General features: G+C 42.0%; 1 protein-coding gene across 1 annotated transcript in view; it reads right to left on the bottom strand.

Moving 5' to 3' along the window:
* Adamts18 (ADAM metallopeptidase with thrombospondin type 1 motif, 18) overlaps positions 1-22,762 on the bottom strand; it is a gene marked incomplete in the record, with an annotated part of 136,001 nt that overhangs the window by 112,905 nt on the left and 334 nt on the right. Inside the window, 3 exon segments of the mRNA XM_013507112.1 lie at positions 19,492-19,808; positions 22,503-22,590; positions 22,689-22,762. Of these exon segments, the coding sequence (XP_013362566.1) occupies positions 19,492-19,808; positions 22,503-22,590; positions 22,689-22,762 (479 nt within the window).

Genomic DNA, 22,762 nt, shown 5'->3' on the forward strand with positions numbered 1-22,762 from the left:
CCTATGCAGACAGATATAGGAGAAAGTAGTAGAGATAAGGAACTGCTTTGGAGTCAAAAGGAGCATTTAAAGGGGGACTGGCTTATTCTATAGAGAGCAACAAAGACTGTTCTCCTGAGCTGATACCACAGGATAAACAATATCACAGACATTCTGCTCTCAGTAGCTGACTCAACAGGGAAGGCTGACAGATTTACAATGGAGACCTGAATCCTCAGATGAAAAACCATGGGCTCTGTTTGGGGCTTGATGACCTGCAGTATGCACTGAAACCCTTAAATCAACAGGTTTATGGCATTTATGGTGAAGCACTCTGACAGCTCTGCTTCACCAAACAAGCCTTGTCTTGAGCCTGAGCTCAGCTAAAAGCTGGACTATCAAAGGCAGGCGTTTGCTAACATGGGAGGAAAAGGGGCTCCACTTCTGTTCAAATAATGGAAATCCTCCCTGTGCTCTTTGGGGTAAAGTAAAAATGGCACAAGTGTGTAGAGTCGTACATAATCATAAAGACCCACCAGTGCTAGAGAAGACCTATGTATCCAATGATGTCATACCTTCTGCTATTATTAACCACATTAAGAATCTCAGGATTTGTCTCATTGAATCTGAGCAGCTCAGACAATACCACTTTCTCCAGGGACAATTACCCAGACCATTTTATATGTCCCCTAAATATGGATGCTTTATAATAAAGTCTCAAATCATTTTAACTAAAAATTGTGACTAACAGTACATATACCCATAGGAACCATCAAACACATTGTATAACATGGCTCAGTGAACATACACATATATTGCTACACTATAAAATTTCACAGAATTCTCACCCTTTTGAGCATTACCTACTCAGTTATTGTTCAGTGTATTTCACCCTCCTTTATATAATTTCCTTTCTCACTACTGTAGGTCATAACTGACTGCACTGATTCTTGACCCACTGAATGGTATGCAATCCAAAATTTGAAAAAGAAATTTTTCTGTACAGAATTACATCTGGTAACCTAAGCAACTTCACTGAAGATAACAATATGGGATATAACAACCATTGTTAATTCCTATCATCTTGTTTTAAAGTCCTGTATCATTTTGATTGGTTTTGTATTGTTTTGGTTTTGTCTTCATTGTTGTTATTTTGTTATCATTTTTTTCTCTTTAAAATAAAAAATACAAAAAAAAAAAGTATCAAAATATTTTGAAATGTGTGAGCCAGGCTACCTTTTTAAAATTATTATTGCCACAGCTTCTGAGCATGAAAATCTCCTAAGGTTTTTAAAGTGTACATTCCAGAGGTCCCAATCCCAAAGATTATGATTTAACGGGTCTAGGATGAGGTTCAAGAATCTGAATTTTTATCAAACATGCCACATCATGCAAACACAGATACACTGAAGATGACAGTTGGGTAAATCCATCTCTAATCTCATCCTTTATTTTCAGATGAGGAAACTGAGGCCCAGAGTAGGGAAATGACCTGCTCACAAACAGAGCTTTTGGCAGGGGTTTGGGGCCTACACCCAAGTTTCAACTCTCTTGCTCCTACCCCATCTCAGTAGGCCACCAGTGATCTTTCCCCTGTTAAGAAAGTGATACTACATAAACTGGAAAACCAACGGTGAGAACGGAGGAAACACAATTGTAACCCTGGAAGTGGCTCTTAAGAACTGAGCTAGACCCGAACCCAGGACTGCATGCAGTTAGTCAAAAACACCTCTTTCCTGCAGTGCAGATGGCAACAGAACATGTCCAGCACAACACATCTCTCCCAAGCCTTCTTTTTTTAAAAAAAAAATCATCACTCTTCCTAGTATGCCAAACAGTATAATATCCTGGCCTTTCAGATACTTCCTGGATATCTAAGGGTTTTTCAAAACTATCACATCATTTCAAACTAGCTCATTTATTTCAGATGAACCGCCTACTTCCCGCAAACAAACCACAGGCACCTGCTGACTGTCTGATCAGTGATGAGCTGCAGAGTGTATGTGGCAGCAATGATCCATGGTGCTGCTCACTGATGCCCCCTGAGTACTGGGGGCTCCTTGATGACACCAGGCATCCCACCCACACCTCCATGCACTGCTTCTCCTCCTGGAGAGCGCTTCTCTGGTGGAGTCACAGCAAGGTTCCCTTACAGATGTCCTTGATCTCTGCTCAACTGTCAAGTCATCACTGAAATCAGCCCAATAGGAAAGAGGACAGTGAAGTCAGTCTCACACTGACTCATGAGATTATGCTGCTTCCTGGATACTTCCTGGTTGGGCCTGATTGATGGTACTTAATATCTGATGAGTGAATGAATGGGTTTATATTTTTGTATTTAAAATATCTGACAATGTGAATATATCATTGCTGTTAAGTTGTGACACTAGCCATCAAGTACAGAAGACAGAAGAGACACATTATTCAAACAACAACACTACTAACTACAAAGCATGACTGTCCTATGTTATACAAGGAAGAAGTGCAAAGCCAACTTTGCTAAAGAATGGTAAAAAGACCCCATGATGGTTATTTCTATGTGTCAACTTGATGGGGCCAGAAGGTGCCCAGATACTTAAACATTATCTAGGTGCATCTGTGGAGGTGTTTCTGGGTGAGATTAACATTGAAATTGGTAGACCCGGTAAAGCAGATGTCCTTCTCCGATATGTGTGAGCCTCATCCAATCCCCTGAAGGCCTCACTACAGTAAAAAGGCTGACCGATGGGGAATTCACCTTCTGCCTGTGCTTGTGCATGGGCATCTGTCTTTTTCTGCCTTCTGACTCAGACTGGACCTCACATTATAGACTCTCCTGGGCCTACAGCTCGCCAACAATAGATCTTGGGACTTCTTAGTGTCTAAAATGCATAAGCCTATTTCTCATAATAAACCTTTTTAGACAAACACACACACACACACACACACACACACACACACACACACACATTAAAAAGCAACTATTGGTTTAGTTTCTCTGGAGAATCCTAGTTAATGCAAGCTCAGTCATGCTCAGCCTACCAGCAAGAATAAAAAAAGGAAGGAAATAGACCTGAAAAACACCCAATACCATTTTCCTGGAGTGCTAGTTCTTTTAGTAGAATAAGAGCCACTTGTTCCTCATTTCAAGAATTCCCTAGAAAACTCTCTATTTTGGGGGGTCTAAAGAAGTCAGGACCAAACAAAGGGAAATTACACTAGAATCAAGGTCAGGCTATGCCTCTGTGGTATGGAAGATGCTACTCAGGGGGATCACAGGGATGACCTCCCACTGGGTTGATTTCTCCTGACTTACTCTAGAAGCTGTGTGCTTTGGTTGGCAGGAAAAATTTTCTTAACTATCCACTGAGCAGAAACACAAGATAACTGAAATTGCAGACACACTAAATGTAATGCAAAATCAGATGCCACACACATGTAAATGTGAAGTGTACACTGTTCTAGATTATTTTTGTCAATGAACTCTCTATTAGGAAGGGACATGTAAAATTGCATGACATTAGCTTCCAATTTCCTAACCAGGAATCCTCTTAACATTATATTTTGCTTTGCTTCCTAAATATATTACTTAGTGCAACTAGGAAAGTTATTATGAAAACAAACCACAAAGCTGAGACTTAATAAAAGAGCTCTATAAAGAAAAATAAAGAGTAAAAGTTAAACTAGCAAGTTCAGACTAAATATAATTAGATGAAAATCTGCATATAGATTCTGAAAGTTTTTGAAACATATTCTTTCATTCATCTTCAAGGGAAGTGTTTAATTCAGCATCCTTAAGTCTGGTTTTCATCAACAGAATTGTGTGCAATTTTCTAAGAAATTGTGTAACGACCAAGGGCCTCCAAACTCAAATACTAACTTGTCCACACCAGAGTGTTCAAATGAAATCTGCACATTTTTGAAAAGTACTGTAGGGAAAACAAGTAATTTTAGCAAACTAGTCAGTTAGAAGGGACTATCTTTTGCCTGTCTGATTTCACTATACATGTTAGCGAACTCAGGGTGGGAGACATTACCCCCATACTTCTCCAGGCTCTTGACTTGTGTATGAACTGAATGTGCCATAAGTGTAAAGTGGACTTTGAAGGCTAGTGTAAAACACAAATGTATCTCATTAATAATTTTGGAATTGATTACATTTTTAAATAATAGCATTTTTAATATATCGGTTTAAACAAGATATAATACCAACCTAAATTTTACCTACTTCCTTAATGTGGGTACCAGAGGCTTTAAAAATTACATGTATGGGCTTGCACTATGTTTCCACTGGACAGAATTAAGCTAGAGCAAAGAGTGGGTAGTGTCCCATGTATCACAAAAAAAGAAATAGAAATTTTCATGGGGAAAAATAATTTCTGTTGTCATCATTTCAGAATAAAAAAATCTGCACACTAAAATTAGATTCACTGAAATAAACATCTTTAAAGACACAAATGAGCTACATATGACAGTTGAGCAATTGTAATCCAATGATAAGCATTCTTGGTTTACAACATTACCCCACATGTCATCATCCAAACAAATCAGAGAAATCAATTAAAAGTGGTTACAGAGTGTGAAGTCATCCTCTATTCCAGCCATGAAGTCTCTGTCTCCCTGCAGCTGCTCACTGACAGGAATATTCACTGCTTTAACGCATCTACCGCTGCTGCTGACAGACATGGAGAGGTATATCATAACAAGAGGACTGACATACAGCATAGCGCATCGACAAGACAGCGTACCCAAGATGCACTGCTGGGCACAGTGCTGTCAGTGTTGGACGCTATAACACTCTGGCTGTGGGCACTGCACCAATGAAGGTGAAGGCGTGCAGTGTGTAGGGAAACTGCCTTGTCAAATTTACCTGCTGGCCACTCTGCACTCAATGTGCTTGTTGCACTGTGCTTACCTAATCCTTCAGAGACTAGAAGCTCTTTGCAAAAAGTGTCCACAGCTCATGCACTTCTAACATAGTTTGGATTTTAATTTAAGTGTTAAAAACTAAGGCTGAACTAGTTTTTTAAAGAGAGGGTTGTGGTGCATATATAGGAAAATCTCCATGTACTTTAGTTTCAGGCAAGACTGTTATTATGTTACTCTCTAGTGACAAGATGGTGACCAGCAACTCTAGTCTTACATTTCCTGTCCTTTGTACTCTCCCACAATTTGATTTTATTAGCTCTGATCATGTTATATTTTGTCTCTAAACCAATCACCGTAGTCAAGGATATCTGACCTTCCACTTGTCACTGTGGAAAATACGTCACCTCTACCCAAGTCCCAAGAATTTAAGGGAGACATAGGGAAGGCAGATCCAAAAGGACAGCTATGATGTTCTCATCAAAAGACCATGGAAATAGATGTGGGCCATTTATAACTTCATTTCTGAAATCCTACATGAAAGACACTCAACTGACCTATTTTCCAGTGAATGAATGAGAAATACCAAATTCATGATGTATTCCAAATACAGAAATGATGTTTCTCAATTGACAGAATATTAATCATATTCATGTACAAAATATTTATTGTGTGTCTACTGCTTGCCAGAGACTATTCTAGTTACTAGAATATATCACTGAATAGCAGAAATAATGCCCCAACCCTCCTGGAGCTGGTATTAAAAGAGGAAGGAAGTATAAGCTAAACAATAAACAAGTCCAAAAATGAGTGATAAATAATGTAAAGAATAATGAAGCCAGGGAAAGGAGTAGGGAGTGTTGGAAGTGTCAGGAAGAACTTCCTGCAGTGACAACATCTGTACCAATAACTGCAGGAAGTGAAGGGAGGACCATGTAGAAGTCTGGGGGAAGAGCATTCAAAGTCCTGAGGGAGGAGCCTGTGGGATACTCAAGGGCAGTGGAGTTCTGAGGAGTTGGGATGGGGTACACAATGGTAGGAGAGAAAAGAAGTTCAGCTGAAGAAGCCAGATCATGTAGGGCCTTCCTGTAGCCCACGGTAAGGAAATCAGATTACATGCTCTGCTCAATGGGAAGCCAAAAGTGGCAGGAGAAGAGGAAAGCGAAATGACCAGGCTACTGTAATACAGAGACACAAGAGACGCAAGAGAGACATCAGATAGGAAGCTGCTGCAAGAGTCCAAGTAAGACCACAGTAATGGCAGGAGAAGTAAAAAGAAATGGTCGGAATTGGGCAGATTTTATTTGACTTGTGAGCAATAAAAAGTACATGGATTTGGGCATAAGATTACCTGGTGTTTATATATCTTCAAGGGCAAACACATGTGGTTTACCTATCATGTTAAAAATCAGTCTCCCATGCTCCCGTGCTGCTTTGTGTATTCCTTAAATATAATGTTAATTTGGATGCACTGTCCTGAAGAGTCTATATTTATGACACCTTTACTGCTTACCCTCACGCTGGACTATCACTGAATTTAGGAGCAACATGATCTTCTTTTTTATACCTATGGCTTACCACAATACGAAGGCACATAATGATCCAGGAATAAATGTTTTGGGGTTGGACAGGTAGGTGAACAGATGGGTAGGACAGAGGAAGAAATAGAAAAGAATGGAAGAAATGCCAAATAGGTACTGACGGCTAAGAATGCAAGTCCCACAGTGACCTTGACTTTGCTTACCTGGTACATTTATAAAGAGACTGAGTAATTGAGAGAATATTGCAAATTGTATAAATACAGTATATTACCTATTCACTGTTAGAGACCAGGTCTTTTCAAGGTAGAGATGAAAGGGTAAAAACTGAGTGGGTCAGATGGCAAATGTATGTGTGTGAGAGAATTAAGTTTCGTTGCTTCATATTCCAGTAAAACAGAGCTTCCTTTTCTCAAGTGCCGTGGCTAACTTAAAATGCATAAATGTTTAAATGGCCCAACTACACGCAGTAGATAGAAAAATCTAATACACCTTTACAAGGTTCTCAGGCAAGAGCAAAAACTCACAAAACACAGAAAACACTCTTTTTTTTTTTGCATTACCAGAACTGCCAATTGCCCCAATTTTAAAGGCCAAGAGAATACACAGCACATTTAACTTTGATCTGAGGTCAACTGAAAACCCAGAAATAGAACCCACATTTCTAATCTACACCCATATGGTTAGGCCCCCTTCCTCATAAGAATGCTGGAGTAAATTTTATTATAAATACATCTCTGTTTCTTTAGAGACCCAGTTATTTTCAGTAGTCTGGGTTGGCATGCTGTGAAATTCAAAAGCAAATACACATCTTGTAAAACACTCCCAGATGGTTTTTCTGCCGCCGTCTAATCTACCCCTAACCCCCATGCATCATTTTTGAGCAGCTAAGTTCCTTGAAGCTAAGTTCCTCGAAGTCAGGTACAGTACAGGATTGAGTACCCCTAAACCAAACATCCAACATGCTCTGTGATCTTACATTTTCACGTATGAACATAATGTTTTAAAAGTTTTGGACTTTGGAGCATTTTGTATTTTGGATTTTTTGGTACACTCTACTAATAAAGCCTATGCAAATATTCCCAAATCCAAAAAAAGCCCCAAACCTGAAAAAGTTTAGATCCTAAGCATTTTGCGTATAGGAAATTTAAGCCATACCTGAAATCACTATTAATGTCCCTGAAATCAACAAGGTATACTCTAGAAAAAATAACTTGCAAAAGTGCATTTTATTGATGAAGCTAGTTTGTGATTGTGCTGTATAACCAGTTCTCAGCTGGGGACAACTATGCCCGATAGGGGACACTTGTCTATATCTAGAGACATTTTTGGGTCACATTCTCAGGGATGCTACTGGCATCTCACCCCTCTGTGAGAAAGAATTATCCATCCTAATTTATTCATGAAGCACTGACAATTTCCTAAGCAATTTTAAATAGTGAATATCTGACCAAATTTGCTTCCTCTCCTTAGACCCATTGTCTCACCTGTCCCACAGGTAGCGTGCCTAGTTAACCAGATGACTTAAGATGACCATGAACCTGAAAAGGGAAGGCATTCACAAGGCGCTGAGCACCTGCTCCAGAGGAAGCCCCATAGACATTTTCTGTGTCCGTCTTCTATTGCTACTCAACAGATTGGTCGCACAGAAGTGGCTTTGAACCTCCCCCCGGTTACAAACTTACAGTTCTTCAAGTCTGAAGTGTGGGTACAGCATGATTAAATTCTCTGCTCAGGTTTTCCCTTAGGACAAAGTCAAGATATCAGTCAGGCTGGGCCCCTTCCTGGAAGTTCAGGAAAAGAATCAAATTCCAAGCTCATTCAGGCTTCTAGCAGGATTCATTTCCTTCTGGGTAGAAGACCAGGACCTATTTCCTTGCTGGCTCTTGGTCACAGGCTACTGAGCTCCTTGAAGTAGACCCCTTTCTTGTGATGTGGCCTCTTCTATGTCCAGTACCCATAAGAGACAATCTGTTGTGGCAATCCTGTGTAGCCTGGGCCTCTCTGACTTCTGTCTGTGAACTAGACCAGGATTTAAAGGGCTTATGTGAACATGTCAGACTTTCAAAAAAAAAAAAAAAAAAACTTTCCTATTTTCAGGTCAAATAATTTGGACCTTTAATTACATGTGCAAAATCTCTTCACAGCAGTAGTTAGATCAGCAATGAGTAACTGAGAGGGGGTGTATGTACACCAGGGGCCAAGAACAGTGGGGCCATCTTAGAATTCTGCCTTCTCTATTCTTTATATATCATTTAATTTTCACAGTGACCCTTTGACTTTTTTTGAAATATCCACTTTACAGACTAGGAAACTAGAGTCCCAGTCCCAAAATTGGGTGAAAGTTACATTTTTCCAAGTTCTAGCTGGCCTAAAATTATTTAGATATACAATGTCATCCAAAAGAAAAACTTCAAGGCCACAACACTTGTGAGAGAAAAGGCATGGACTTCTAAAGTCCAATGTATTTTAATACATCATCTTTCCATGGCAAACTATTGCAATAGATATTTCTAAGATGGTAACAGCCTAAAGTCCCTGCACTTAGGTGAACCCATAGATCCTAAAACATACCCCTTACAGAACTTGGTAAATCAGCACAGATAATCTTCTTTTACCAGCTTATCTCAATCTCTTTCAAGTGGCTGTCTCTCAAATAAGGGTGCACACAAAGCTGACTTTCTTGTAAATTAGTGATGTGGACTATCTAATTTATATTAGGTACCATGCCCCTTGGCTTGGAGTGGTAATAGGGCAGATAAAATACTCCAAAGCCCAGTGGCATGAATAAGCAATCAAAAGAATTCTTCTGGAAATGAAATCCTTAGCTACATCAAAGGCGTCCCTTCAGGAGAGGTGAGCATTTTGTCCAGACAGAGCTCTCACCAGACGTCTATTATGGCATTTGAGTATATTCTGCTCTGTAATTGGATGGAAAAATCGTGGGAACAGACTTTCATGGGAATAGCTTGATGTAACTGAAGAGGAACTCCTGGGTTTGTGGAACAGAGATGTGTGTGAAATCCAAGCAAATATTTTTGGTCACAAGAGCCCTAATGTGCAGTGCTATCATTAGGCCTATTTATATTTGGACATCAGGAATTAATTGGTACCATTTTCTCTTAAACTGTTTATTGTTGATGGTGGGAAACCACGCAATTTTACCAGCACATGCTCTGCTCTATGGGAAGGAACTATTCTAAGCCACTGTCTTAGGCTCATGAAAAACCGAGATGAAATGAGTTCTCAGTAGCTTTGCATACTGTACAATCAAAGTAATAGTGACAGTGACTTTGGGTGGCTTGTGTCAATATAACCAAGTAAATCCGTGGCCATAGTTAATATTTTGTATGCATTTGACAGCTCAGTTTTATACAAAGTAGAGACGTCTCTTGCCTTCTCATAAAATATAGAATTGCATGCAACTATGAAGCACTATAAATAGATATATCCATGTTCTTTTTGGCAATAACCAAAAAAAAGCCTGGACATAAATATGGTAACCAGAAGAGAATAATTAAATATCCAGCAGTTAGGGGGCTGGGGATTTAGCTCAGCGGCAAAGCGCCTGCCTGGCAAGCGCAAGGTCGTGAGTTCGGTTCCCGGTACCGGAGAAAAACAAAAAAACAAACAAACAAACAAAAAAAATCCAGCAGTTAAAAGAGTAACGTAGATCTATAAATAGCAATAAGAAAGAACTCTAAGGTCTGTGTTATTTTTAAACTTCCTACCACTCTCAAAGGGATGCGCTAGGAAAAGTATCAGTTGGTACAACTTAAGTGTATTTTAGACCCACATGTACATACACAGGCACATATGTGTCAGAGATAAATATGGTTTCAGAAAGAATTTCAAACTCATCTATGGAGTTCTGGGTTTGCTATGCCGCATTCCAGATCTACTTGTCTGCATTAATTCACATGTCAGTGCACACACGCAAAAAATATCATTTTAGCTTTTCTGATAAAGGTAAATTCAGTGCAGCCCCCTGAGGCATACAGACAGGTGAGAGGGCACATAAAGCCCACCATCCCACATACTTGTTCTTGGCTATGACATGGGTTGCAAGGATGATGTTATGGTGGAATAACTCACACGAGGCACCAGGTACCTAAAAATGTGATCCAATAGTCTTGGGAATCAGGAGGCACTGTGTGCAGGAGTAAGGTAAAAGGTAGCAAGTACTGCCAAAAGAATGAGGGAGAAAGGGAATCATGGTGCCATAGCTGGATATCTTGGAGCCAGCCTTGCTGAAAGCCAGCCAGTGCTAGTACAAGGAGGGAAGAGAGAAAGGAAAGTGGAGAAGGGAGAAGGGCAGGCAGAAGGAAAGAAAAAATAGAGGTAGGAAGGAGAAGAGGAACACAGGGAAAAGAGGAAGGTGGGGAAAAGGGAAAGAAGGGAGGAGAAAAAACTGACGAGAAAGGAGAGAGGAGGTAAAGATACGTTAGATGATCCCGCTAAACCAACACAAAACCTCACATACTTATGCTTAACATAGTTTTAATGCGGCTGTGTCAGTTGCAATGGAAAGTGATGGTCTCTCCATTCTGATCACTCTTGCTGCCCACCTTTGGCATACATCTTGGCTAACGGTAGCTTGTACACTCATAGTCATACTCATGTGGTACCACGCAGGCTACAAAACAAAAGCAATTTTCTAAAAGAAGTTTGAGGCATCCTATTCACCCAGAGAAGATTCTTTCAAGACATCTTTGGGACAACAATTTACAGTTGGTCATGAGGGCCCAGTGGAACCATCTGTGAAGCTCTTCTTTCCTGTAGAAAACATGGACAGTGGGCTCTGTTCCAGGGTAGGTAGAATTTTCAGAAGTGGGACCTGAACATTTTTCATGGTGCTCACATCCTTTTGAAGCTCCTGTCCAAAAAATAACAACACTAAAAATCACTGGTGCTTTAAGCAGAGTGACTAGGAGAGGATGGGCAGGGAGAGGATGAAAGCATAGACGACACGGTCAGGGCATGGTGACTGCCTCTGCGGGTCTATCGCAGTGAAACTCATCAACTTGTAGCATTCATACATGCTAATAACTATTTTAAAAAATACTACTTTACACCTTAAATATCAACAGGCCAACTGGCAGTTAAAAGTATTTGAAAGGGTGACTGTACCCTAGCCGAGGCTTCCTTCCCCTCATTGGCTCCAGTTCTAATGGCCCTAAGTGCTCAGTAAATGTTATGTCTATCTAGGCTAAAAGTCTTTGCTGCTGGTGGGTGGTAAGGATTAGCATTAGGCAAATTTGAAAACTCCTTTATTGATGGTCTGCAGTGATAATAACAAACAAGCCTGAGTACCCTTATCTGAAATGCTTGTGCCCTATGCACTGGCGCAGGCCTATAATCCCAGCTACTTGGGACGGTGAGGTGGGAGGATCATGCGAGTTTGAAGCGAGTACTGGCAACAGAATATGAAAACCCATTTTAAAAAAAGAAAGGAAAAGGAAGGTAGGAAGGTAGGAAGGTAGGAAGGTAGGAAGGTAGGAAGGTAGGAAGGTAGGAAGGTAGGAAGGTAGGAAGGTAGGAAGGTAGGAAGGTAGGAAGAAAGAAAGAAAGAAAGAAAGAAAAAGAAAGAAAGAAAGAAAGAAAGAAAAGAAAGAAAAGAAAGAAAAGAAAGAAAAGAAGAGAAAGAAGAGAAAGAAGAGAAAGAAAAGAAAGAAAAGAAAGAAAAGAAAGAAAGAAAAGAAAGGAAAGAAAGGAAAGAAAAGAAAGAAAAGAAAGAAAAGAAGAGAAAGAAAAAGGAAGAAAGGAAGAAAGACAGGCTTGCTAAAGAGATCTGGATGTTTTAAAATTTTGGAATATTTGCATATATATAATAAAGTATCTTGGTGATGGGACCCAAGTCTAGACATGAAAATTCATTTGAGCTTCATATACACCTTACACATATAGCCTGAAGGTCATTTCACATAATATTTTAGCGCACCTGCATTTTGACTGCAACGAATCACAGGAAGTCAGGCATGGAATTCCCCACTACTGACGTCATGCAGGCATTCCAAAAGTGTCAACTTTGGGAGGACTTCAGAGTTCAGTTTTTCAGATGCGGGTAGTTCACAGGTACCAGTATTATCACTGCAGGCCAGACACTGTCTTAAGCAGTCATGTACAGTATCTTTCTTTCAGTCAAACATACATAAACCCAAAGGGGGAGGCATTATCAGAATTCCCACCTTGCCAAGGGTGAAATTATGCCTGGAAAGGGTGAACAATTTACCTGGGTCATGGCCGTGAATGAGGCCATGAGCCAGAACTTCAGGGTCGGAGTCCCAAGCCATGACATGCACTGCTGTACCAACTGGGAATTTATCTAAATTGTGATCTGTCTGTTGATCATCCCCTTTGACTCTTTCCCTTTCTTTTATTTTCTTGCTTCTTAGTTGATAAGGCAGTGGTTACTTTCCTTACCTCTCCAGTGTTCCCTCCAGGATGGCTGCCAACCCCTACATGTTCTTTTCCTGTGCTGACATGCTTGGAAAGCCTTCAGGATTGGGAAGAGGGGCATTCAGTGGCTGTTTCCTGCCCAGACCATCTCCAAGTTCAAAGTCAAGAACAATCAAGCACAGCGCCCCTACTGTGCAGTTAGGCCATCACACATCGCAGTGCATCACAGTCCTAGGACAGGAATGAGCACCCCTACATCCTCTTTGCAGCTGAGGAAACTGAGGCAAAGACTCAGGAGCCTAGGGAGCAGGATGTCCAAGGCCATCCCTGGACAGGCAAGAGCTCGGGGAGAAGGATGGGACTTTCAGACCCTCACGTGAAACCCCTCAGAGTCGCCTTTGCCACACTGGTGCCCACCTTCCTGGAAGAAACCTTGGTTGTTATTTTTCTTCTAAAGAATTTGGTCTGCCGTTTTGCTAAAAATGCATATAATCCTCTCCACAAATTGCATCTGAAGAAGACATAGAGGAAAGAAGCCAAACAATTTTTTTAAAATCTTTTTCTCCTTGATGAATTGAATAATAGCCTGAGAAAGCAGCTCTGATTTGGGTCAGATTGTATCAGAAAGCATGTAAGTACAACCCAGTCTAATCCTTAACTTCACATGATCCTCTCAAGTGACCATGGAGTTCCAGCAGCACATATGTAATTCAACAAACCCCTGGGAGCTAACAAGGCCTTTAAGGCAGCAGAGCCATGGACCAAGGTCATTTAACTTCAGCCCCTTTATGAATGGAAATCGGCCTTCTAAAGACTACTTGGCAGGCAGTGACCAGCAACAGACCACTCAATGACTGAGCTTTCTGAGTCATAAAATACTTCTGAAAAGGAGAGATCAAAGGGCCCCCACCGCCCATTGAAATCCAATTGCTTCCAAAGCTCCTTGCAAGGACCCAGGCTCTCTGGCAAATGGGTCGCTGCAGTCCTAGTCTAAAAAGGCCACTGCTAAAGGCACACAATAGGGACATTAGGGCAGCCAGCCGTGGAGAAGAAACAAACGCCACTTATGGTTTCATTGTTGGGAACAAAGAAAAAGAGAAAAGGTGGAAACCAAGAGAGAAAATGGGATGGTGCACTGGGAACTGAGGGTGAAAGGGGTGCTTGAGCGGCCTAGATCATGGCACAGCTTCTCCTGGGAGCCTGGGATGTGGTGCTGAGGCGGGAAGACAGTCAGACACCGGGTCAGAGGTCCAACAGAAGCGGCAAAGCGGTCTACCTCTCTCTCCCAGCTGGGGGTTCACTGAGGTCCTCCAAGGTAAACACACCCATGTTACACAGGTGGGAGGAAGTGCAAGACAAGGGGCAGTTCGTGCATGTCTAAGCACTTGATCTTCACCCAAAGCCTGGGGCTTGGTTTACAGTTCCTTAAGCAAAGGGTATATGCCACAGATGGAAATGTATGGTCATCAGATACTACAGGAACCAACAAAAAGCAAGTAACCTTATGCCTACACATTGCTCTTCAGTAGCGAACCACAGAACTTTGGTTCAAGGTTTTGAGAGAGATACGGTCAAAAAGTGGGAGAGATGGTGGTCAAGTTAGTACTGATCCTTATCTCTTGAAGCCTCATAGCTTCCTAGTATACACAGAGCATACTGAACTGTCTAAAGTGTGTTACACTAAAGATCCTTAACTTGCTTGAAACCAAAGTTGCCCTAACTTACAGGTCTATGAAACTGCTTTCTTCCTTGAGTATCCCTTATTCTTGAGTATATAAAGAAAGCAATACACAATCCTATATCTTTGGTGGGGGGAGTCATTGCTTTGTTGTTTTTCTTGTCACCAAACTCTGAAGAGATACTCCTCTAAAAGAAAAAAAAGAGCTTTTTCACACATAACAGGATAAGCCAGGGAAAGTCTAGGTTTACACAGAGTTAAGCAAATGTCATGACTGTAGGACTGTTCCAATTTACTAATATGCTAATGTGCATGGTAAAGCTCTGAGAGATAGCATTTTGCCTCTAACTCCACCAGTTCCCCCATTTCTAAAACCACACTCTATGAGCTCTTTGTTGCTGAGTTCTGTGGAGCCCCAGCTTGGTTCACAAGAAAACAGTCAGGTGTAGGTCTAAATGCCCTAAATGTAACTGGCCCTAAATGTGACTGGTTCCAGCAATCACTGTATTTGTAGTTTTGTCCACTGTGCTCCAAACAGTGTCTGATACCACAGAGGCAAATAAACAGAGGCAAGATGGAAGAATGATGATTCAGTGTCTTTTCAGTAACTTTCAAAATTACATGCACTTCGCCTGCATGGTCCTCAAATGTTCTACCCATCAGAATCATGTGCAGAACAAAAAGTGCCCATTTCTGGAGCTGCCCTTCCTAAGTGTTGGTGGGAAGCAAAGGAACTGACATGTTCGGTGCCTCAAAGGAAAGGAATGGAGTTGATCCCACTCTGAACGTCACTTCCTAACAAAAAAAAGATCACCAAAGGAGAGTATTTTAGAGCAGAACAGTCTCTTAGCTCTCTTAGTACACAGGAAGAAAGATACAGGTTTGTTTTCTCAGAAAAAAAAATCAAGGAAGACAGGGAGAATTCCTAAGCCAGTTGTAGTTCAACAGTGAAATGAAGTCTCCCTCCAACAGCCTGGGTTTGCTGGCTCTCAGGACCTTTCCATCACTGCAGTGGTCGAGGGGAGGCCAGACAGCAGAAGGGACACACAAGGCAGGCAGTGATCACATTAGGTTTATCTGCAATCCTGCAAACCTGGGACAAAAGTGGCAGATCCAAAACCCTTCATAGGCTTAAAGGTCACCAAGTGTAGAGGGCAGTGGTGACCTAGAAAAGGTATTCAGCATTTAAAAAGCAGCCCCCACCACCACCAAGTATAAGAAGAAACAAAAATAAGAAAGGGTAAGTTTGCAATTTTAGTTTTATGAATCATTCCAAGCTACTCAGGTCCTGAATGAAGTGAGCCTGTCAGTTTTGAGTGGGAGGTGCAGGGTGCACTTTAAGAAAATATTACAAATATTTTAAACAGAAATTAATTCTGAGTTATTAAGGCAAATTCCCTACTTGAAAAATGCCAGCTGCAGTATGCAGTATGCGTGCCTCTTTGTACATCTGTATATATACATTTCACCTCTCTATCCCTTCTACCTTTTTTCCTTCTGTGGTTTCCCAGGCAGTTAATAATATAATGGTTAGTTTTTCCTACAGGTATTTTGCCAAATCATGCAGAAAGGATGCATTACTTTTCTATTAGCACCCCATGCACACACACACAGGGAGGCTGCCCTCATATCCTAAGAGATCCTGAGTGAGTGCTCCAGCCCTAGTCTTAAAAACCAGCACAGAGGTGTCAAGACATCTCAGGATCTCATGTCAGGATACTCATGAAGAGCTGTCATCTCTCTGGCATGTTAACTTTGATGCGTCCCTCTAGCAAGTCTATCAGACACAAGTCCCTTTCCTGAACCCTCGAATCATCTACACTGTCTGAAATCCATCACTGTTGTTGCTAATCAACTTTAGAGGCATCACAAGGCCCTGCGTGGCCAAAGAAGCCAAGCAATGTGTACGAGCAGCTAGAATAGCAAAGACATTCTTTCTCCTGACTTGGTTGTTTCTCTTCGACCCTCAATCTGTCAATGTCCTTAACGAAATGTCCTTCCAATGTAGTATCTCAAGTGATCTCACAGGACTCACTTTTTTCATTTGATCATATTTCAAAAACAAATAAATGCATTTTTAGAGATTTGCAGCCATAAGAAATTGAATAAAATGTTTTTGCTCAGAATTCTTGTTTCTATTCACAAGAAAAAATACATACCACAGTTTAGGCTGGAAATACTATTATTTCTTGGCCATTTATGACACAGATCATGAAAGAGTATAGAAAGCCAATCAGTGCCTTAGAAGGTACTCAGCTTCATTAGCCATCAGAGTAACGCAAAGTAAACCTATAATGTGGTACCACTTCGCACCTATAGAACGGTTACAAGGAAAGGACAGACAATATCAAGTGTTGATGAGGATGTGGAACCACTGGAAACCTCATACACTGACAACAGAAGTGATGGTAATATAACTGCTCTGAAAAGTGAATTGGCAATATCTACTGAAGCTGAACCTATGCATACTCTGTGGCTCAGCAACTTCATTCTTAGATATATAGCCAACAGAATGTGTCCCTAAGCTCACCAAAAGGCAGCATGATTGTTCAGCCGTAGCCTTCATCACCATATCAAACTGGAAAACAGTTTGATAGTTAATCAACAGAGAAGAAGGAAACAGTGAGAACCTTCATGCCCACAATTATTTCATAATGCCACTTATGTAAAGATAGGTGTGATGACACTGTTAGTTAGGATAGTGGTTACCACTGGTGGCTAGTGAAAGAAATAGGACAAAGAAGTGCTCCTAGGGACACTAATAATGCCCCGTTTGGTCTGGTTGGTGCTTACAGGGGTAGGAAATTGAAGCAGGACTATGATAATTTTTGTATTTTTCTGCAGTATTTATATTTAGCACATTTGTGTGTATGTAGCGTACATCAACGCAAGGTCACCGAAGTTAATACAGAGCAGTATCACAGCTTGCTAACTGTAGTTGTTTCCTCTCTTACGTTTTGCTTCTTATACTTGTGCTGAGTATAGGCGTATACATCTTTCAGCTGTTTGGTGGGAATGGAGACAGGTAATGATAAGCTTGATTCTCTCTCTACTGCTTAGCAAATGAGCCCCGCCAGTGTCAACAAATTGGATAATCAGAGTCAGATGCTTGGACCTGGTAATGATCTTAGAAATCAATTCACACATTTCAGGAGAACAAACTGAAGCCTGCAGGGATAAAACTAAGCACGAGGTTGTTTGAACAACCTGACCCTCATGATTTCAGTTTATATCAGCCTTGGACATGGGCAGATCTGCTTGTCAGTTAGTGCTTTCACACCTGGGGAAGGTGGACATTTCTAACCTACCTCATTCTTCTATGTTAGGTGATAGTTGGTTCCCTGTTCAAATGTAAATCTCAGAGCTGGGGATTTAGCTCAGCGGCAAAGCGCCTACCTGGCAAGCGCAAGGTCGTGAGTTCAGTTCCCGGTACCGGAGAAAAAAACAAAACAAAACAAAACAAAATGTAAATCTCTATCTTTGAAGAAATAAACTGGCACCTACTGATGAGTCAGCTGATCGTGTTTCCCATCACTCTGGAGTTTTGACAGCACTAATCATGGTGTGTTAAGTTTTGTGGGAAATGACAGTGAGACAGATGACGGCCCTGCCAGCACCACTGATGGAAGTCATTACTCCTCGCAGTGTTGCAGTGAAGTGATGATCTTGTCATTCCCATTTTAGAGATAAAGAAACTAAGGCACTTGGTTGAATAACTTGTCCAAGATCCAACAAGAGCTGATGTGAAAATTAGAACCTGGCCAAACCACTCCTAACTGTAAATATGTGGGGGTGAGACAGTCAAGGTGCTATACTGGAGTGTCTAACCTGAGAAGATTTTCGAATACTGGAACAGACATGCAGGAATGCAATGAAACAGCAGGAGATGTGCCATAGCCAAACAAAACAACACAGAACACCAACATATATTAGTGCATGTGTGCACACATGTGTATAACCGTGTTATACAGGTCATAAGTGAGCATTCTCATTTAAATGGATCCAGCTCAGCTGGAAATGTTAAATCACTGCTTTTACTTTATACTTTAAATAGATCAAAAAAATACCATGAATGTGGTTATAATGAAAGACTTTAGCTGAATTTCAGGCCACACTGTGAAAAACAGTTACAAGCGAACTAAAAGCTTCAGCTAAGAGAGCATAGGAGTTCTCATTCACTCCATCCAAGCAGCTCCCCTGGCATAGGACACGATGCACACCACATATTACCAACTGCAGCCCTTAGTGGCTTTCTTACATTTCCACACCACTGCATGGTCACCACGTGGCTCTCACACAAGCTCTTCTGTCACTGCGAGACTTCTTCAGTTGTAACACGAAACAAAAGCCCAGAACACCATTTACTGCCTCATATATTTGATTGACTCCTAAGAGAAGTATCAATCACACCAACAGTCTTGGCCGGGTGCTCAACAGATGAAGATACACAGCCAGGAAATAACACTTGTCCCGAATGCTTTTAAATATGCTGCCCCCCTGGATGCCACATGTGCACCTGCTAGCTCAAGAACACACCATGCCACAGGCTAAAAAGATCCTCATGCAAGCAAGGTAATACCAACAGGTTAGTTAAAGGAAAGCAAAAGGCCTCTTTTCAGGAAAGTTGAAAGTTGGACTTACCAGGGTTGCTGAAGGCAACTGCACATTGAAATACAGTTTTCCCATTTCAAAAGCAATGTAGACGCATGCAGCTTATTAGATTTATAAAATGCCTGGTCTCCCAAGAGTTTACAAAGCGAATGGCATCCATCAAATTAATTTCCTTGGGGACTGTCTCAAATGTGCAGAATGAAAAAGGCCCAGACCATTAAACATCAAAAGAATGTTCAAAATGGTCATTAAAGTTCTATTATATTTCCTTTTTTTCTGAAAGCAGATTAGATTAATTCAATTGAGAATATTATAAGTATCAAAGCTGACAGCGTGAATGTGTGGAGTTGGCTAGAAGAGCACTTAATATTGCAGACATCTGTTCATTCAAGTTATGCAAAACAGAAAAGCCCAAGCTTGGCTAGACCGGGGTGCACTTACCAAGCCGGCACACGTAGACACAGCCACAGAAGAGGAGCTGTCATTTCTGATAAATCCCTGATAGAAACATCGTTGCACAGAAGGTTCCCGAGTCTCTGAAGCACCATCTTTTCCAAGTACCTGGACAATAAAGTGACTGCTCAAGATCGCCGAGGGCTTAAGTTCTAAGTGTAGTTCCTGTCCAAATGCTGAAAATCGGTAGTGCAGGGAGCTCCTGGCACTCTGCGTGGAGCGCTTTTTCCTGCCGTTGTGCAAAATGTCGTGTGAAATATGTGACCCGCCCGAGTCCACTTCTACTGGCGTGACAAAGACGTAATCTGCAATGGGAAAAGTTTAGCTGTCAGCACCCAGAGCCCACAATGCCAAACGGTCACTTTCCAACAAGCTGTCCAAGAGCGACATATAGCTTAGATAACTTTGTTCCTATCACCGGGCACCTAAGCCCTAGAGCAAACATAACCCAGAGCAGCTCACGAACGAGGACCACCTGCTATCCCTACAATTAGCTCCACCACCCTAGTTCCCACTGCAACCAAAAACCAAGCACAATTTTGATCAACTTCAGGAATGTTTGTGGAAGGGTCACAGCTCTCAAGTTCTGGAGAAAGTGGGATCTTTATATATTTAGCTATGGAACCATCCATAGCTAAGTAGATAAAATATATGCAATGGATTTGGGGAGAAAACAGTTAATACAAAATCTCAAAGGTAAATAAATGGTATTGTTTTTTTCAAGAGGTTTAGAAACTATGATAAGGCTGAATTGGAAGTATATTTGGGGGGACGGAGTGTGATGGCTCATAATTCACAGGGGTAACCTCAGATGGTCCCCGAGGACATTAACAAGCAATAGCAGCTTCATATTTCCAATATTACTTACGCGTGATGATAAAATCCCCAGCCCTGTGTCGCCATGAACAGTTTACTCTGAGCTTTCTCAGAGGCGATCACATTTAATCAGAAGCCTGAAATACTCTGTGTGCAGAAAAATGCCTCCAAATTGTCAGAGATATCTTCTACACTTCTGTGGGCTGACGTTCAAAACTGTTCAGACACGTTGGAGGGGGCGTGGCAGACCAGGGGACACCTGGAAAGGCATGTTTAAAAATACTTGCACCCTCGGTCCCCCGAGTAGCACTAATTGCTGCTTGTTCTAGAGAGGGGGAGCTGCAAAACAATTTGCTGTTTGGAAAAGCAGCGGCAGAACGCTATTTTCTTCCACAAAACACTGACACTGCAAAGCATCATCTTCCCCAAATGCTTTGGAATATGCCCTCTGCGCACTGAAGACAGCTCTGCGTTTCCACTTTCAAGGCACAGAATGGGAAACTAATTTGGAAAGTGTTTAGAGAGATTCCGAATAACTAAGAGGCATGTTTGAGTCACTTAGGCTCTTGGTTACTGAGAGCAGGGAGAAAATGAAAAGAGGAATTTCCCTTTTCCCAAAACAGTCAACAACAACAACCAAAAATCTTTTTTTTAGAGGTTAAAGAATACAAGCAGCCAGCAGGAATCAGTGAGTGACATTCTAATGACACTCCTGTTTTAAAAAACCAATAGGACAATTGCTTTCAACTGCTTCCTTCCGCATAGGTACCCTGTGTGACTTTTATTGCCTGGGGAGCTCTCATTCTTATGTGTTTTGGTCCTGCCTCTCCAATTTTCTCCTTCTGTCCTTTAACTGGAAATGCAATACTACAACTGACATACGTATATTTCAGAAATTAGGGGGGAAATTCCCTTCTTTTCATCTCACAAGACTGACCAGGACATAAAATATTTCACTTTTTGCTTTCTAAGGCTTATCTTTGAGAAATCCCACTTTCTCCTACTACCAAAAAGACCTGACTATGAAACCATCTCTCACTATGGTACAAACAGCTCCCATAGCAAATTGATTCTTACTCCTTGTTCAAAATCATCTGAAACCGACTGCTTTTAGTTGGATTTGTGGGAGCTCTATCCAACCAGCTCCACCCACAAGACACCTGCTACTAGTTTTGTTTCCAAGAGCAGCCTAACAAGGCTACTGGTTACATTCACACAGTTGGAGCCCTCTGTAGAGAGTTTGGGCCTTCACTAGAGATAAGGTCTCTACAGGTGGTCGCTGGGACAGAAGTGATCTTCAGCCACTGAGGGACAAGGAGGGGATGGTTTTAGAAACTGCAGCCTCTTGATTGGACAAAACGTAAATCTCTCTAGAGCTAATTTCTAAATGACCCCCCTACCCCAGGAGTAAATCCTGCAACGATGAAAATTTAAAAATCCCAAGAAATCTGGGCTGGACAGCAACGCTTTGCTAGACAGCTTGGATCAGGAGCCAACTGTTCCCCTGTAGCTGGTGGAAAACAGTGAAGGGAGGATTTTCCTTCTGGTCACCATTTGGAAGCTGATAACTGACAGAATAAAGAATGTTCTGGAAGTTTGTGTCTGAGGAATCTCAGAAAATGTAAAAAAGGACTCGGAGACCTTAAACTGGTGTCTTCCTCTCTCTAAAAAGCTGTCTTTGGGCTTCTATAGCACAAGGGTAGAGAAGAGGAGAAAGGAAAAGAAGAAAAGGAACAGAAATGGAAATGAAGAGGAAGATGGTGGGCGGAAAGGGGCTCACATTGCTTCAAACCTCACCAGGACTCAGTCTCTGCGAGGAAGAGGAAGGAGAGGAGAGGAAGGAGACGGCAGGAAGGAGACGAGGGAGGGAGCCTTTTGGTCATTAATTCCCTAGCGAGGGTCCACTTCCTTTTTAATTCCTCACTGCAGTTAGGGTTATTTTTTCCCAGTAAGCCATCAGCGAAGGAGGGAAAATACTTCTCCTTTATGTGACTTCAGTTCTTCCGCTAAGTTCCCGGTCCTCGGCGTTCCTCCTCTCCAAACACGACCGTTCCCAAGCCAGCGCACACCTGCCGGGTTTGGGCTTGCGCTTCTCTCTTTTCTCTCTTTGCGGGGTGACAAGAGCAACAAAATACTCCAAAAAGGGCCCTTGGGGTGGGGCAAGGAAGGGAGCAAATACGAACCAGCATTTAATCCGCTGCCGCCGCTACTGCTGTCGCTGGCTAAGGCCGCGGCCACCGAGGCGCAGCAGAGGCAGCACAGCTGGAGCGCCTGCAAGAGAAAAGGTGCCATCGCGCGCGTAAGGGGCGCGGAGGGTGGCGCAGGGCGCCCCCTACACCCCGCACTCGCTCGCCCCTGGTGCCACCTGCCTTGGCCCAGCGCCGCAGTCCCGCGGGGCCCCACGGCGGGCCGGAGACCGCGGCCCGGAGGGCGCACGCGAGCA

Source organism: Chinchilla lanigera, unplaced genomic scaffold (assembly GCF_000276665.1).
Source record: "Chinchilla lanigera isolate Chin_1 unplaced genomic scaffold, ChiLan1.0 scaffold00121, whole genome shotgun sequence".
In the NCBI taxonomy this organism is placed as follows: domain Eukaryota; kingdom Metazoa; phylum Chordata; class Mammalia; order Rodentia; family Chinchillidae; genus Chinchilla; species Chinchilla lanigera.